This window comes from Agrilus planipennis, unplaced genomic scaffold (genome assembly GCF_000699045.2).
Source record: "Agrilus planipennis isolate EAB-ADULT unplaced genomic scaffold, Apla_2.0 scaffold134, whole genome shotgun sequence".
Classification (NCBI taxonomy): Eukaryota; Metazoa; Arthropoda; class Insecta; order Coleoptera; family Buprestidae; genus Agrilus; species Agrilus planipennis.
The window spans coordinates 508387-524398 of record NW_020438860.1 but is presented as its reverse complement, the minus strand read 5'-3'; the positions used below and the strand labels follow the sequence as shown (position 1 = coordinate 524398).

Below are 16012 nucleotides of genomic sequence, written 5' to 3'. Positions count from 1 at the left end.
ATTTACAATTATTAATAATTGAAATAATGTTTAATTATGTTTTCTTTCTATCATTCAAATAATCAAATTATTGTAAGTAATTAAGACTTGAGCCTCTTTTCACAAGTGCTTTACTTAGATGATGAAGTATTTAATAGAAATAATCTATCGTATTTGTCGATAGCATCTCGAGATGTTTTTTGATAATAAAGAGGAAATTACAAATCGAAAACATGTTGATTAAACATTATTTGAATTTAAAAGATATGGCGGTAAGTTACGCTCCTCCTACTTTTAGGTTTGGCGAAGAACCGCCATCTTACGGCAATTTTCTGAAATGCGTTAATAAACAAACATCGTTTTGTAAAAAATTTAAATAATTAATAACCCATATTTTACTTAATTAGCAATATTGTAGTGCTACAAAATGTGGCTTGTTGCAGCAGTGCTAGGTACATTTGCGAAATTTGTACAATTCATGTTTGTTTTTAGTGTGTAACCTTAAAAGTCGACAATTTCTTTGTAGTGTCCCTTCCCTGTAGAATTTTATAAAAAGCGAACAGATAATCCTCTTAGTGTTGGTGAGGCTTCTTCGACCTTGTTAGGCTAACAAGATTACTACGTGTAAAAATTTATAAAAGCATGTTGATTATTTAAGTGTATAAAGTGGTTATTGGGTGGTGAAGCGTTGTCTGTTAAGGGTGATTTTTTTTATAGATGGTAAACTACAGGCCCCAACGTAGAGTACAACTTGAACATGGCTTGTTTCCAAAGCGACGAGGCAAAGGAACAAAAACGAATTAATCAGGAAATTGAAAAACAATTAAAAAGAGACAAGAGAGATGCTCGCAGGGAACTTAAGCTACTTTTGTTAGGTAAGCAATGAAAGTATTTGTGTTGTTATTTGGTAAATAGTGTACTTTTCTAGTGCTTAGATAATCTTTCTGTTCTGCTAAGTACATATATTGATTAATATTAATGTTCAATTACAAGTTATAATCATTTGATTGATTGTTATTAATGTTTTAGTAAGTCTTTAGTACTCTAATTGGATTTGTTTAATTGAATTAGTTTACTTTTCTGTGTTATATTTGTGGAATGTGATTTAATTCAGAATTTATTAACCAATGAAAGATTTAAATAAAATTTGCCAATTTTACTGCTTGAATTAATGGCAAAACACTTTTAAATTATTATTATTGTACATATAGGCACTGGTGAGTCTGGTAAATCAACTTTTATAAAACAGATGAGAATTATTCATGGATCTGGCTACTCTGATGAAGATAAGCGCGGCTTTGTAAAACTAGTCTATCAAAATATATTTATGGCAATGCAGAGTATGATTAGGGCGATGGATCTATTAAAAATATCATACGGCTCTCCAGACTGTGAGGTAAAGTTAGTACATAGTCTAATTTTTAACTGTTAACAGAAGTTTTACTTTATTCAGGAAAAGGCAGAATTGATTAGAGGTGAGGATTATGAAACGGTGACAACATTTGAAAACCCTTATGCAGATGCAATAAAAGATTTGTGGAACGATAGCGGCATCCAGGAATGTTATGACAGGCGTCGAGAATATCAGCTGACAGATTCTGCAAAATAGTAGGTCTCTTCCTTTACAGCAGTTAAGCTTAATGAACCAATTAAACAATCTTTTATTATTTCCTATTGTTAAATGTCTTAATACTAATTTGTTGGGTGTTTTCTTTTCTTTTTCTTGTGTATGGTTTTCTGTGCTGGTTGAAGTTATCTTAGTGATTTGGAGCGCATAAGAGACCCAAGTTACTTACCTACAGAGCAAGATATCCTCAGGGCTCGAGCGCCGACTACTGGAATCATTGAATATCCCTTTGATTTAGATTCTATCATATTTAGGTACCAATGATTTGCTTGGGAAATGCAGAAAAGTAGATATGCAGAGGGAGGCTAGGCGAATTTTAGTGAAATAGCTTGCAAATGTAGGCTTCATTGTTTAATATTAATTAAATTTGCTTTTGCTTGTTGATGTAATTTATTTTATGAAATGATTAAACGTGTCATTTTTTAATTGTAGAATGGTAGACGTAGGAGGTCAGAGGTCAGAGAGAAGAAAGTGGATTCACTGTTTCGAAAACGTCACCTCCATCATTTTCTTAGTAGCTTTAAGTGAATACGATCAAATCTTGTTTGAATCTCAAAATGAGGTAAATATTTAATTTTTTAGTCAGTTAATTTCTGTAAAATACGTTCCATATTGCATCGATTGCTTTTTACCTTCCCAGAATCGAATGGAAGAATCTATGGCACTATTTAAAACCATCATTACTTACCCATGGTTTCAGAACTCCTCTATAATTTTATTCTTGAACAAAAAGGACTTACTGGAAGAGAAAATCATGACATCGCATGTGGTGGATTATTTTCCGGATTTCGATGGTGAGTTCTTTTACAGTATAACATACAAAATAAGATCTACTACTTTCCTCGAATTTAATGCAATTGAAATTGAAATTTTGTTACCTTCACTTTTTTTAATGTTAAGGACCTAAACAGGATCATGTTCAGGCTCGAGAATATTTTCTGAAATTGTACTTAAAGCAGAATCCTGATCCTGAGCGACAGTGTTACTCGCATTTTACCACCGCAACAGGTCTTAAATTTCAAAATACATTTCTAAAACGCTAGATGCTTATAGAAAGATCTATCTATTCCTTTTTTTTCACTTATGGGCCCAGTTAATCAATTATATAAGTCATCTCGTCTATTGTATTCGTTTTATGTTTTTATTTCATTGAAGTTGTTTCGACTAAGTTGCATACATACATGCAGTATGGTAAGCAATTTGTTACTTATTATATCTTTCTACCTGGTTTTCTCCTCTAAATGTATGGACTTACAAAAGTTCTTTATAAAGTTTGTGTGTAATGTAGGGTAGTAATGGTTGTTGTAGCAGCTAAATAATTAACGATAATTACTAATTGATAAATTAACTCACATTATCACTATTGCATGCTGCTTTGGAATGGAATTTTTTCGAATACGTTTTTGGACTGCAGACACCGAAAACATTAAACTAGTGTTTTGTGCAGTGAAAGATACCATAATGCAAAACGCACTGAAGGAGTTTAATTTAGCCTGAAATGTTTTTGTTATGCTCATTTTAAGTTTAATTTTTTATGTAATTGTAAATGGTGATAGTGTTTGTAGTAAGTGAATGTGAATTGTGTGTGTATTTTCACAGTGAAGTGTGTTTAGCTGTTTCGCTTTACTTTTTTTTTGTGTTCATGGGTCTGATGTAGAATATGAAAATACATTACATTTCATGTTTTATTATTATTGATTAATATTGACAGTGTATAACGCATGTTTTGTTTGTGAATGTGAAAATACAGTACAATAGTGTTTGATGTTGGAGCTTTTTAATTTAATTAATTATTAAACGTTACGCTGTAAAAATCAGACAAGAAGAGATGTGGAGTTGCTGCAACTCATGGTACTTGGGACAATGAAGATTGAAACAGGTCGGAATTAATTGGAAGATAATACGTACAAAATGCTTTTGGTTAAATGTCCTGAATACGCCTCTTGTATTTAGACACTGAGCTCCTGCAGTATATACCACTCTATATGCAGAGCTGTGCAGCAGGTTGCCTGTTTAAGGAGTATTTTCTATTTGTGCAACTGAAAAGTATACAGGNGACTTCTACAATTTATAGTTAATATAAACAAATTCTTATGTGTGTTGAGTAACAATAACTAATTTTAGAATTGGTAAAAAAATTGTTTGCATCAAAATTTGCTTCAAAAATAAATTTGACGATTTTATTCTTTCAAATAAGAAGTTTTCAAAGAGCTAATATTTTGATATAATCCTCATATAAAATCCTCAAAGAAGTTATACAAGAAAAATTTCTTTATAAGTATGTTGGTCCAATACGAATGATAAAAGTGTAGTTCCTTTGATGTGCAGATATATACACATAAAAGTAAAAGCAAATAATCCATATGTCAGAGGAAAATATGATAGTAAGGCACTTTTTAATAAATTAAAACATAGAAGAAACGTTAAAATAAAGAAATGCATGATGAATTACTGAAAAGAGTGGAAATAATAGTTTTATAAAGGCTCCTATGTTGTTATTTTCATTACAAACACATTTTAATTGTTTCTCGAAATTAGTCAACGAAGGAATAAAAAACCATTGTTAAAACATTAATTAATTTAACTCATTTCGCCACGAGAACATTTTTTATTAATTTTTTGCGAAAATAAGAGCAAAAAATTAAATAAAAATTATTGTTAGTTATTTGAATTTGAAAAGAATAGCGCCAAGATGGCGACTTCCTGCTTTGCGCAGTGCTCTTTTAAAAGGCAGCGCCATATTCGCAATAGGCGGCTACCGTTCAGCAAAAGCCGATAATTTATTAATGTAATTCATAGTGCTATGGTGCTATCAAATTATTAAAAAGGGGCCTTGCTATGGCGATTCGCCGACCACGCGGCACCTAACCGTGTTTCCGAAACGTCTAGACTCGTCGTTTTATCATCGTTGTGTAACCTTAAAGTTGACAATTGCTATCTGTCGTGGCTGTGCCCCACCGACGTTGATAAAAAACGAATGAGTAATCCGATTAGCGAGATGGTGAGGCTTCTTTCGCCTTGTTATGCTTTGTTAGTTAAACGAGATTAAGCTTTATAAAAGTATGTTGATGGTTTAAGTGTGCACCACACCCAAGAACGTGATGGTTATTCGGCGGTGAAGTGCTGACTGTCATTAGAAGAGGGTACGGGTGGTTTTTTGTGGATGCTAGGCCCCAGGCCCCATCGACCCCAGTTGCGTATAGCCGAGCTTGACCATGGCTTGCTGCCAGAGCGATGAGGTTAGAGAACAGAAGAGAATCAATCAGGAAATTGAAAAACAACTGCGGCGAGACAAGAGGGACGCTCGCAGGGAGCTCAAGTTACTGTTATTAGGTGAGCAACACAAAAAATAGTTGTTTGGAGTTTATTATTGCTGCGTTTAGAATTTGTTTTTACTCATTGTTGGGTTGTAACACCTATTCTTTTACTAATATTTTTGTTGTGTACCATGCATAAAAATAGTCTTTTTAATATTGTGCAGTTATTTTGGCAAGCATTTGGGCTGATTTAATATTTACATACATGCATTGTGAGGATATTCTTCTCTTAAAGAGTATCTGCCTTCATGCATCCCATTCGTGCACTCAGATTTATGTATATCACAATATGTAAAAGACTCAAGCAAATGTTTTTTCTTCTACAAACTACTTACAGATTTATGTATATCACAATATGTAAAAGACTCAAGCAAATGTTTTTTCTTCTACAAACTACTTATGGTGCATATTATATTATGTTTTATTTTAATGCCTCGTACTCGTACATTTAGATCATGATCATTTTGTGGCTTTGCTCTAATGTTTATCAGATGATGTTTAAATATGTTAAGTGAATTTTAATTATATGGTAGCATTAACGTTATTTGTGGCAAATTTTATTCCTTTATGAGTTTCTTTATCTCTTTTATAAATGTGTTTGATACTCCTACAACTTGATAATCCTCTTAATTAAAGTAAACAACAAATTATATTGTTAACACACAAGTTCAAGCAAAAATTTCATGAAGTTATCAATAAATACCATTGCGTAAACAGATGAGTAGTTTGTTTGTGCAAATTATTTGGCCACAGAACACTATTGATGAATATTAATTTTCTTCCTTGTTCATTTTTGTTTGGTAGAATTTGTTAAACTTTTTGTTGATAAATCCTAGAATTAACCAATTTTTGATTATGAAAATTGTATTAATTGCTGATGATTTTATAAATGAATTTTTTGTAGGTACTGGTGAGTCAGGCAAATCAACTTTTATAAAACAGATGAGAATTATTCATGGAGCTGGATATTCTGATGAAGACAAACGTGGCTTTATAAAACTAGTCTATCAAAATATATTTATGGCAATGCAGAGTATGATTAGGGCGATGGATCTTTTAAAAATACAGTATGCCTCACCAGATAGTGGTGTAAGTAATATAAATTCTAATATAAAGTATAATACATTATAAAAGTTTTGCTTATTTTTAGCAAAAAGCAGAACTGATTCGAAGTGTTGACTATGAAACAGTGACAACATTTGAAAATCCTTATGTAGATGCAATAAAGGACTTATGGAGCGACGCTGGCATCCAGGAATGTTATGATAGACGTCGAGAGTACCAATTGACAGATTCTGCCAAATAGTAAGTGCCTTTTTGGTAATTTCGATAATTTGGGTCTTAAGTTTGGTGAAAATGTTAATGTTAATAATTCGAATTAATTTTGTACTTATTATCAGCTATTTGATGGAAATTGACCGCGTTGCGGCCCCCGACTACTTGCCAACCGAACAGGATATCTTGCGGGTTCGTGTGCCCACCACAGGCATTATAGAGTATCCCTTTGATCTGGACGAGATTAGGTTTAGGTAACCAACCAAAATATGTCTCTACTACTGCAACACGACCGGCTTCCTGCATGTCTCTATGCTGAATTTTATTTTTAACTTTGCATCTCGTTTTGTGGTCTCCATATTTTATTTACGTTTATTATCTACCGTCGACGCAGCTTTGGGGAAACAAAAGAGGAAGTCTTGACAGTTTATTTTTAGTTTTCTCGTAGGTTTTCTTACAGGATGTAGTAGCAGTTCTTTAAATATTGTTCTTTCGTTGGGTATTTTTTTTTCAACTTTCTTTTGCATGGCTTTTTGTGTTGGTTACAGTTATCTTAGTGATTTGGAGCGGTTAAGAGATCCAAATTATTTACCTACAGAGCAAGACATCCTCAGGGCTCGAGCACCAACCACTGGAATCATTGAATACCCTTTCGATTTAGATTCCATCATATTTAGGTAGTATTTCATATAAGAAATGATTTGTTTGGGAAATACAAAAAAGTAGATTGTGTAGAGCGAGCTAGGTGAATTTTAGTGAAGTAGCTTGCAGAGCGTGGGCCTCATTTTCGGAATGCTTTTCTACTAATCGTTCCTTTATTTGCTTATGCAATTTATTGTGGCTTACCATATTACTTTTAACAAATGGTTTTATTAACGACATCTTAAATGTTGATTAAATTTGCATTTGCTTGTTGGCGTAATTTATTACTTTTTGGACAACGATTTTTATATTTAAAAGTGTTTTTTTTTTTTAATTTTAGAATGGTAGACGTAGGAGGTCAGAGGTCAGAGAGAAGAAAGTGGATTCACTGTTTCGAAAACGTCACCTCCATCATTTTCTTAGTAGCTTTAAGTGAATACGACCAAATCTTGTTTGAGTCTGAAAATGAAGTACGTATTTTTGCTGTTTTATTAAAAATTTGTACTAAATCGTCTGTTTACCTTTTCAGAATCGAATGGAAGAATCTAAGGCTCTATTTAAAACCATAATTACGTACCCGTGGTTCCAGCACTCCTCTGTGATTCTGTTCTTGAACAAGAAGGATTTGCTCGAGGAGAAAATCTTGTATTCGCATCTGGTTGATTATTTTCCGGAATATGACGGTGAGTTTTTGCATGCAATTTTCCCTTCGTCTGTTTGTCGCACCCAACACATCCTGCGTCTGTTGACATATTGATTGGTGTTATAAGTCCACCAGTACCTCGATATATAAAAATGTGCCCCATTTTACGTATGGTATTCCTCGCATTTCCTTTCCCCTGGATTTCCCTGTTGTAGTTGTTGATTAAAGAGCTACATGTTGAGTTTGTCGCTCAGGTCCCCAAAGAGACGCAATCGCCGCTAGAGAGTTCATCCTGCGGATGTTCGTAGATCTTAATCCCGATGCCGAAAAGATCATATACTCTCATTTCACTTGCGCAACAGGTACTTTCGTTGTATAGCATGCTAGAGGGTTTTTTAGGGACTACTAAAGGGAGGGGGGGGGCTCTTTCTGTAATAATGTTTGCTTATAGTTGCTCGTCATTGCTTCTCAAATGACATGATAATAACGTATTTATTAACTATTAACTGATTAACAAAGTTTGTTATTATTTTTGCATGCTGCTTCAGATGGATAATTTAATGTAAAACTTTTTGAGGCAGATAGATAACGCCGGAATGTGCGTTTTCTTGGTTTTATTTTGCTTTTTGGAAGCCAAAGCAACTTTTCATTATGTTAACTAACATTTTATGAGGGCTTAGATGTGTTTAAATGGTATAATTAGTGTAAAGAAAGTGAAAGTGAAACTTTAGGTGCTTCGAAGTCTCTAATTGTTGTTAAGTTGTGTGTTTTGTTTTGCATGTTACAAGAACATTCAAGTTTATAATGCTTTTTTACTTGTGCGTTGTACAGAAAGTGTGTAATGAACTATTTTACTTTGTCATTAACTGCAATTAATGCGGTGTTAGTGCTTAAAGCATGTTTTATTTGTTTGTGTGTGTGTGTCTGTGTAAAATTAATATTTGAACGTTTGTTATTTTATAAATTAATTGCATAATTTAAGAATTTTCACCGTTGCACTGGAAAAAAGAACTTTTAATTTATTAGAACAATTAACGATCAGTAATTAATCATGCATAGAACAATATTGTCTTCGAGTGCAACGGTGCTTTTATAGTAGTGAACATTGTGCATTGAATTTTTATCCTTTTCGTCCTGCCCTGTCCTAGACACGGAAAATATAAAGTTCGTATTCGCCGCGGTGAAGGACACGATACTTCAGTCGAACCTGCGGGAATACAATCTGGTGTAGGAGTCAGCCATGGCAGACGACGACGCCTGGATGCGTTGTCGTCTCATCAACCCTACGGGCGTCCAAACGACGCCGGTGACGTGCGACCGCAACGGACGCAACATTTCTTATTATTATTGTTGTTGTGCGCGACATAGTGTGATGATGAGTGACGCCCGCAAGTTTTTAGTGCATTTCTCTTAGTTATTTAATTAATTAATATAATAAGCAAAGAAACGATTAATTAAAAATGAACACAACACAGAAGAGATCGATTGAAGAGAGAAGAAAAGGTAGAAAGAAAGAATAATCAGGGATAGGAATCAGAACCAGACGGATCGGAAAGAAAGATGGAAAGGGAGACGGATGCAAAAAAATCGATAATTGATGGATTTGATTGTTTTCGTAAAACAGAAAAAAAATAGTCATTTATTATAGACAGTGTTTTTGAAGTGTAAAGTTACTACTATTACTACTATTACTATTTACTATTATTCTATTGCAAACCAGAATTTATTCATTTCTACAAGAAACAAACAAAAGAGAAATTATAATTCCAGGAGCTTCTGGCCGTCACGGTGGTTGCATTTTTTTTAATCAGATACTACGCGGGCTGCTACTGGGAGCATCTCAGTGATATTGTTTCATGTATCGCTTCGATATATTGATATGATATTCCACTGGAAATGGTGACAGTAGCAACTGGCGAAGGGTCTGGAAGATAGAGGCAACAAAACGACTGAAAACCCCAGAAGCCTGGACTAACATTACGGACTCTGGCCGTTAAAGCCTAAGCAGCATTTAAAAAAGATACGATTACTTCTACTACTAACTACTATTACTATTATATGCGACTTTTGAATGCCATGCATTTTTGTACGACGGACTAAACTACGACTTTGGCTGTCTGGTCAGGTTTTTGTTTTTAAATTTTATCATTTATCTCACCCCCGCCCGACACCGCCTCCGCCACCGTCACCAACACTTCAACCACTGCCTTTCCCACAGCTTATGTTATGCCGTCGAATGTCTCCGCAACAAATCTTAGTATTTATTATTAATTAAAAGTGCAGAAATTACGTATGATGATGTGTGATGATGAATAATAAAGCAGAAGAAACAAATATGAAATTACCTACTACTAAATAATAATAATAATAATATTAATGATAATAATGTCCGGCTTCGTTATTGTTTTTTGTGCACGGAGCAGCAGCAAACAGTTGAAACGTAAGAGAAAAAAAAGTAAAAGATACACGTCCAAATAAATGGGGGGGACCAGGTCTGACGCGTGGACAAGTAGCGACTAAAGGGGGGCCTCCCTGGCGTCTTTCTACTCGCCTTACGCATCTTCCGCCCCTTTAAAAAAAACTCCTGCGTATATACATGCATATACATTAATAGTACATAATATACATACATATATACATGCATAAAGCGCGTTTTTTTATCGAGCTATCGATTTGTTTATTGATGTAGTTTTACGACAGATTAACATGATGCCCCATATGAATTATTATATACGTCTGGAAATTGTGTTTCCAAAAATAAAATAATTCTGTGTTTTTCGTAACGCAATCTTTTCTTTTATTCCCTTTTTCCGACAATTCCCACGAAAATATCAGGACGTTTATAGGCATTTTATTATTTTTTTACGCGGTGAATTAAATTTACAATTTTTGCAAGTTAATAATTGAAAATTTTGTATGTTTCAATTAAAATCACACTGTAAAATTATTTATTGATGGAAATTTTAATTAACGAAAATTAAAATCGAAAGCTCTATAGATACATATATTTATTTAAGTTTGGCACAAATTAAAGTGTAGGGTTGGCTGTAATATACTTTTTTGTGCGGAGGAAGGGGTTATGAAACATTATTTATCAGTGGTATAGTAAATTTTTACCAGGTACTTGTAATTCGTTCAATAACTAACAGAAAGTAATTACTTTTAACTGTAAAGTATACTTAAATTGATCGGTCAATTGTCTATTAATTAACAAAAATAATACGTAACTCATTAAAAGAGCTGAAATTCTAATTCAATTAAATTACGCGTGTTGGTGTTTTTTATTTTTGTTTAAAACATTTGGCAATAGCGTAATTGTAGACTGGGAACGAATTGGCGTATGAATTTGATTGTGTATGGAAGATAGATAGAGGTGCGTTGTCGGCCTAACAAGTGGTTGGGTTTTGTGTTTTCTGATCTCAAAAAATAAGTAATGTGCATCGTTTTATCAGTGTTAAATAAATATTGCGGGTTAGGTACTTTAAAATTACACTACTATTACGGTGCTGGTTCGTTTAATAATCAAAGGTACCGCGAGTGCTATTGATGTTGGGAATAGCCGTTGCTGCCATTAATGGCTTCCGTGCCATTGTGGAGAACATAATAGTAGCTGTGTCGTTTTGGAATACTTGGCAATTGGTTGGTGTTCTACAGGAATACACTGCAAATCTAGGAATAATGGTCCGGAAAATAGCAGCTTCGAAAGGTACAGACTCCCCTCCTAAGTTTTTTTTGTGTAATGGCGGACGTAGTATTTCAACTTCAACTTTTTAATTGCTTATACGTATTAATTGAAAATCTTATGGTATGCAATTGCAACGATACAGGTATATTTATGTATTACATCTAATAATTTACATTATCGTAAAAGATAGGTTAATGTTGCGTTTATGGCCCCACTGGGGCCCCATCTAATGCTACGTTTATGTACGTACAACAAAAAATAAGAACAAACGACTTCTACAATTTATAGTTAATATAAACAAATTCTTATGTGTGTTGAGTAACAATAACTAATTTTAGAATTGGTAAAAAAATTGTTTGCATCAAAATTTGCTTCAAAAATAAATTTGACGATTTTATTCTTTCAAATAAGAAGTTTTCAAAGAGCTAATATTTTGATATAATCCTCATATAAAATCCTCAAAGAAGTTATACAAGAAAAATTTCTTTATAAGTATGTTGGTCCAATACGAATGATAAAAGTGTAGTTCCTTTGATGTGCAGATATATACACATAAAAGTAAAAGCAAATAATCCATATGTCAGAGGAAAATATGATAGTAAGGCACTTTTTAATAAATTAAAACATAGAAGAAAGGTTAATTGTTCTTGGGCTTTAAGTTAATTTTTGGAATGCGAGAGTTACTAAGAAAGTTTTTAATTTATAATCAAAAACTTATACCTTTAAATAACGTAAGTACTCATGTATTTTTGCAAATCCCTCCAGGGAATAAAGCGGATAATCTTATTTGCGCAAAGATATTTCTTTTACAAAAGTTTGTATACATACTGGCAGTATAAAAAGGACGATTTAAATAAAAATGCTTCAGTTTATAAAAGTACATGTAGATGTTATTACTCTTATGTCTTACTCTTTTAAAAATAAGGCGCTAATGTGGTGGTACATTGGAAAGAGGTAATTTTCTGTAATACATACAACAGGGAAATAACAATGACCTTTATCTCGTAGATCAAGGTTTAATAACGTTTTTACGACCGTATTATTTGGTTTAATAATTTTAATACTAGTGATGCCAAATAAGGCTCAGGTGACGTTTTCGAGGGATTGGATACCTGGTAAAAGGATTAGTCGAAATTACGAATTTCAGGAGAATTTTGAAAGGACGAGTAAATCAGTCACTTATCGTCGAATTTTACTGGTAATATTCAACGTAGTGTTTGTGTTTATTTTGGTGTGCTTGAAATATGTTTCTTATATTAAAATTTTTCAAGAATGAGATGCGACGTTATGATCAAAAGTATAAAGGGAAGAAGGAGTTATTACACCTGCCCATTCATCGCTATGCCAATGTGGTGATAAGAACATAATCAAAGAAGGAATAAGTGTGGAATGTGTTAAGATTAACATCAACCGAAATAAATATGATTTTGAAATTGGTTTTTATTTTCTCGATGAATCATTTTTGATGTTATGTAGACACATGCACGGTATGCCGTACTTTAGTTACATTTTAGGAGTGTTAAAGCACAATGTTGTCATGTCAATTAAGAAACCTAGAAATTGTGAGATTTGTAAACAGAAGCACCGAAGGTACGAAGTGGTAAAAGAAATTTAATGTCATGAATCCGGATGATATAGAGTTCATAGCTGAAAATGAGTTAGTTCAGGTTATTTCGAATTTCAACAGTCCTGTAATAGCCCTGATTAAAGGGAATGTGGGCCCCTTTCGAGCTGGTTTAACAACCCATGTGCCTCTATGGTTAGCTGTGAATTTAAGACAGAGAAGACAGTGTAAAATAGTGCCTCCTTCATGGATGAATGTGGATGATCTGGAGGAATGTAAGACAAGAGAGAAGAATTTAAGAATTTTTACAAAGATGCCTTCAGACCATTACATTGAAGTTGCTAAGTTGCTTCTAGACTGTTCTTCAGATGATATTCCTCAAGCTGATGAAATAAGAACGATTATTAAGGACATTTGGGACATACGCATGGCAAAAATAAGAAATTCAGTTAATAGTTTGATTAAAAACAGTAGTTCCTTCGCAGCCCTAGATAATCTGACCATGTTTGAAATTAATTCTATGATGCCTCTCGTTCCTGCATGTCTGAGCCAAATTATGAGGTTGAAGAAGCCCCCCAGAGGGCTCAATACTCAATCACAATTTCCAAGCTCCATTCTAATAAACACAACAAACACTACAAATTCACTATAACATACTTTTGTGCGTGTTGATTTCCTTTCTAATAAATCGGTACTAAAATTAATAGCCATAGGTAATTTTATCGCTTGTAAATTAAGCGTTAGTGTTAAAATAAAGTTTCAAAACTTATTTGTTTTGTGTTACTTAAATATGATACCACTTGGCAACAGCGTGGTAACTGTCAAACTCAACGTGGGCTGTCAAACGGTAGTATTTATTTGTTGCTCATATATGTTTGCTGCCGAGCCAGAATGTCCTTTGCATCGACTGCTAGGCGGCAAGACATGCCCCCTCCGGGGGGCTACAAGCCCATTTTTTACAAGAGGAATCCTGCAAAGACGTATTTCTCAGGTGGGTAACGAAAGGGTGACCGATTTTCGTTGTCGCACTTGTCTTAGAGGTTATTACATAATACAAAACTTCAGGTTACACTTGGATAGCTATTTATTTTGGGGTGACTGCAGTAGGAGTATTTGCTCATTATATGAACTGGAAGAAGGTCCTTAGGGACGATCTGGAGCGTAGGTCTGGCAATTTCGCTATATTTCCTCTGCTGTTGGCAGAACGTGATAGGGAATATTTGAAGCAGCTCAGGAGGAACAGAGATGAGGAGGCCGATTTAATGAAGAACGTGGAGGGATGGGAAGTGGGTACGTGGTACGGCGAGCCCCTTTACAAGACCCTTCCAAAAGGCACCCTTGTTGAACCTACCTATTGGGATTATTATGTGCATGCATCCAGCAAGGATTATATAAAGAGGGCCTACCTATGCTTGTGGTCCTAAATACATATATGCAATTGTGTGTAGCGATTTAATAATATTGCTGTAGTCCAATATAATATTGAAGTCTTGCAATAAAATAACTATTAAATAAAGTTTAAAGTCTATGCAAGAAGTATAACTTAATGAGAGTTTTTCTGGTTTTCCCTGGTAGGGGTTGGAGGCTCCACAATATATGATGTAATATTTGTGAATACCAGTTTTGTAGTTGTAGGGGATGATTAGTACATGGGAAAATATAAGATGAAAATTTGTTTCTTAAAAGAGTTGTAACAAAATTTGGATGAGGGTTACATTTTATACAGTAAATAATAGAATGTAGAATTCCAAATGTCTTATCCATAAATGTTACGTTACATTAACCCCCTGCTGCGTTAACTATTTAATTTTAAGTACCCCCTATTCAATTTACTTTACACCTAAAATAATGAAAACTTTTCATTTTGAATTAGTCTTTCATAGGGGAAACATACAATTCGTTATGGAGCTAGTCAAAAGTTTATCAGTTTTTTGCTTTTTTTTGCTATCGGCTATTTTATATATCGGATTCGTAAAAAGTGCCAGTATTAAAAAAGACGTGGTACAAAAATGTCAAGAAATACCAAAAATAGTGTTGGCACATGTGCTAGGATCTGCTTTCAATCCGAGATACATGAGCATAAACATTCCGTTTATTGATAACAACAAATACATAGACGACAGTAATAAGAGAAAGGTCAACGCGTATCTGCCTTTTTACGTAGGAGATGATCTAGTAACTGAAGACAAAAGTGACGATGTTCCGGCTTGGAATGTAGACTTTGGCGTTGAAAATTTACATCGCAGTGATTTGCTATCGGGGACGGTGAGAAAGAAACGGGTTGCGAATATTAAACCCGGAGGACCTCACTGGAAGTGCGAGTCGGAAGTGAAATGGATCGATCTGGGCGTCGATTATTTCCCTAGGTTTTTGCGAACAGTTGAATGCACAACGTCCGATTGCTGGTATGGAAGGTACAAATGCAGACCGAGGGCTTTCACTGTAAGGTTGTTGAAGAGAAGAAGCGATAAGTGTGATGAGAGCGAAATTAGTTATAAAAGTGGCGTTTCAGGACTACCAGACGAATTGCGCGAACTGTGGGTTTGGGAGGAAAGGGCTGTTAACTTTTGCTGCGATTGTGCAATATGATTAGGATTTTGTAAAACTGTCCTTGGTGTAGATAATTTTTTATAAAGGTATTTCTACCTCTAAACAGTTTGTATTATATTTACTTATTTGTGGTCATGACCAATGGTATTCAATACAATTCGATTACTAATTTAATAAATGTGTTTTTACACTACCCACTACACAACAGTCAATCGCAAACATGATTTAGAAACGTTTCGAGAGGGTGTGCTAGGGATTTATTTCAAAAATACTTGAAATATTATATTGCCTGCAAGTCAATACAAATTTTTTTTTTTTGGGTTGAAAAGGTGGAAGGTCATGTTCAAATGGTACATAACACGAGAAGGGTCGTTTGTTTTAATTGTTTATTGCATTCTTATCGATTCTGGTAATTAATAATAATTAACGTAATTAAACTATCAATAAGAAGATATTATCTGTACATTTGGATAATAAACAACAACTTACGTTATATAAACCTCTACGTACCGTTATGTTTATATTATATATATATATATATTGTTTCTAAAGTACATATCTATTAATACTTCCCTTATGTATTGATAACGTTATAAATAAATACGTAAAAATTTACAGGCGGACAGGCACTAAAATGCTGCAGCAAAACAATTTTTTCATTTTGCGACCAAATAATTTTATCCGTTGGTACTTTTAAATTTCCTTATCAGTGGCAGTGATACTTGATTTG

The 16012-nt window shown here is 33.9% G+C and overlaps 6 protein-coding genes across 12 annotated transcripts; all 6 read left to right on the top strand.

Moving 5' to 3' along the window:
* The first annotated feature begins 300 nt into the window (after window positions 1-300).
* Window positions 301-3655, top strand: LOC108739025 (G protein alpha q subunit). 3 transcript variants are annotated; one of them, XM_018472694.1, is made up of 8 exons: window positions 301-854; window positions 1191-1375; window positions 1433-1587; window positions 1732-1860; window positions 2039-2168; window positions 2247-2400; window positions 2507-2614; window positions 3021-3371. In XM_018472694.1, the coding sequence occupies exons 1-8, from the start codon at window positions 737-739 to the stop codon at window positions 3101-3103; spliced, it is 1062 nt and encodes a 353-aa protein (XP_018328196.1). In that variant the 5' UTR covers window positions 301-736; the 3' UTR covers window positions 3104-3371. The 3 variants fall into 3 exon arrangements, with proteins under 3 accessions (XP_018328196.1, XP_018328198.1, XP_018328197.1); XM_018472696.1 differs by lacking the exons at window positions 2507-2614; window positions 3021-3371 and adding an exon at window positions 3425-3655 and having other exon boundaries at window positions 302-854; XM_018472695.1 differs by lacking the exon at window positions 2507-2614 and having other exon boundaries at window positions 302-854; window positions 2762-3113.
* A 667-nt stretch (window positions 3656-4322) lies between these two features.
* On the top strand, window positions 4323-10266 carry LOC108739022 (guanine nucleotide-binding protein G(q) subunit alpha). 4 transcript variants are annotated; one of them, XM_018472690.1, is made up of 10 exons: window positions 4323-4607; window positions 4685-4939; window positions 5828-6012; window positions 6074-6228; window positions 6324-6452; window positions 6747-6875; window positions 7181-7310; window positions 7370-7523; window positions 7738-7845; window positions 8632-10266. In XM_018472690.1, the coding sequence occupies exons 2-10, from the start codon at window positions 4822-4824 to the stop codon at window positions 8712-8714; spliced, it is 1191 nt and encodes a 396-aa protein (XP_018328192.1). In that variant the 5' UTR covers window positions 4323-4607; window positions 4685-4821; the 3' UTR covers window positions 8715-10266. The 4 variants fall into 4 exon arrangements, with proteins under 4 accessions (XP_018328192.1, XP_018328191.1, XP_018328194.1 ...); XM_018472689.1 differs by having other exon boundaries at window positions 4323-4939; XM_018472692.2 differs by lacking the exon at window positions 6324-6452 and having other exon boundaries at window positions 4323-4939.
* Window positions 10267-10435: 169 nt separating this feature from the next.
* LOC108739047 lies at window positions 10436-12599 on the top strand. Of its 2 annotated transcripts, none has more exons than XM_018472731.1 (3): window positions 10436-11310; window positions 12177-12366; window positions 12440-12599. In XM_018472731.1, the coding sequence occupies exons 1-3, from the start codon at window positions 11291-11293 to the stop codon at window positions 12533-12535; spliced, it is 306 nt and encodes a 101-aa protein (XP_018328233.1). In that variant the 5' UTR covers window positions 10436-11290; the 3' UTR covers window positions 12536-12599. The 2 variants fall into 2 exon arrangements, with proteins under 2 accessions (XP_018328233.1, XP_018328232.1); XM_018472730.1 differs by having other exon boundaries at window positions 10436-12122.
* Window positions 12600-12694: 95 nt separating this feature from the next.
* On the top strand, window positions 12695-13501 carry LOC108739045 (DNA replication complex GINS protein PSF2). The gene has a single exon (XM_018472728.1). It carries the CDS (start codon window positions 12788-12790, stop codon window positions 13382-13384), a length of 597 nt encoding a protein of 198 aa, XP_018328230.1. The 5' UTR covers window positions 12695-12787; the 3' UTR covers window positions 13385-13501.
* Window positions 13502-13526: 25 nt separating this feature from the next.
* Window positions 13527-14279, top strand: LOC108739046 (NADH dehydrogenase [ubiquinone] 1 alpha subcomplex subunit 13). The gene is made up of 2 exons (XM_018472729.2): window positions 13527-13723; window positions 13798-14279. The coding sequence occupies exons 1-2, from the start codon at window positions 13624-13626 to the stop codon at window positions 14154-14156; spliced, it is 459 nt and encodes a 152-aa protein (XP_018328231.1). The 5' UTR covers window positions 13527-13623; the 3' UTR covers window positions 14157-14279.
* Window positions 14280-14384: 105 nt separating this feature from the next.
* Window positions 14385-15914, top strand: LOC108739044 (protein trunk). The gene has a single exon (XM_018472727.2). The coding sequence runs from the start codon at window positions 14581-14583 to the stop codon at window positions 15319-15321; it is 741 nt and encodes a 246-aa protein (XP_018328229.1). The 5' UTR covers window positions 14385-14580; the 3' UTR covers window positions 15322-15914.
* The last annotated feature ends 98 nt before the right edge of the window (window positions 15915-16012 follow it).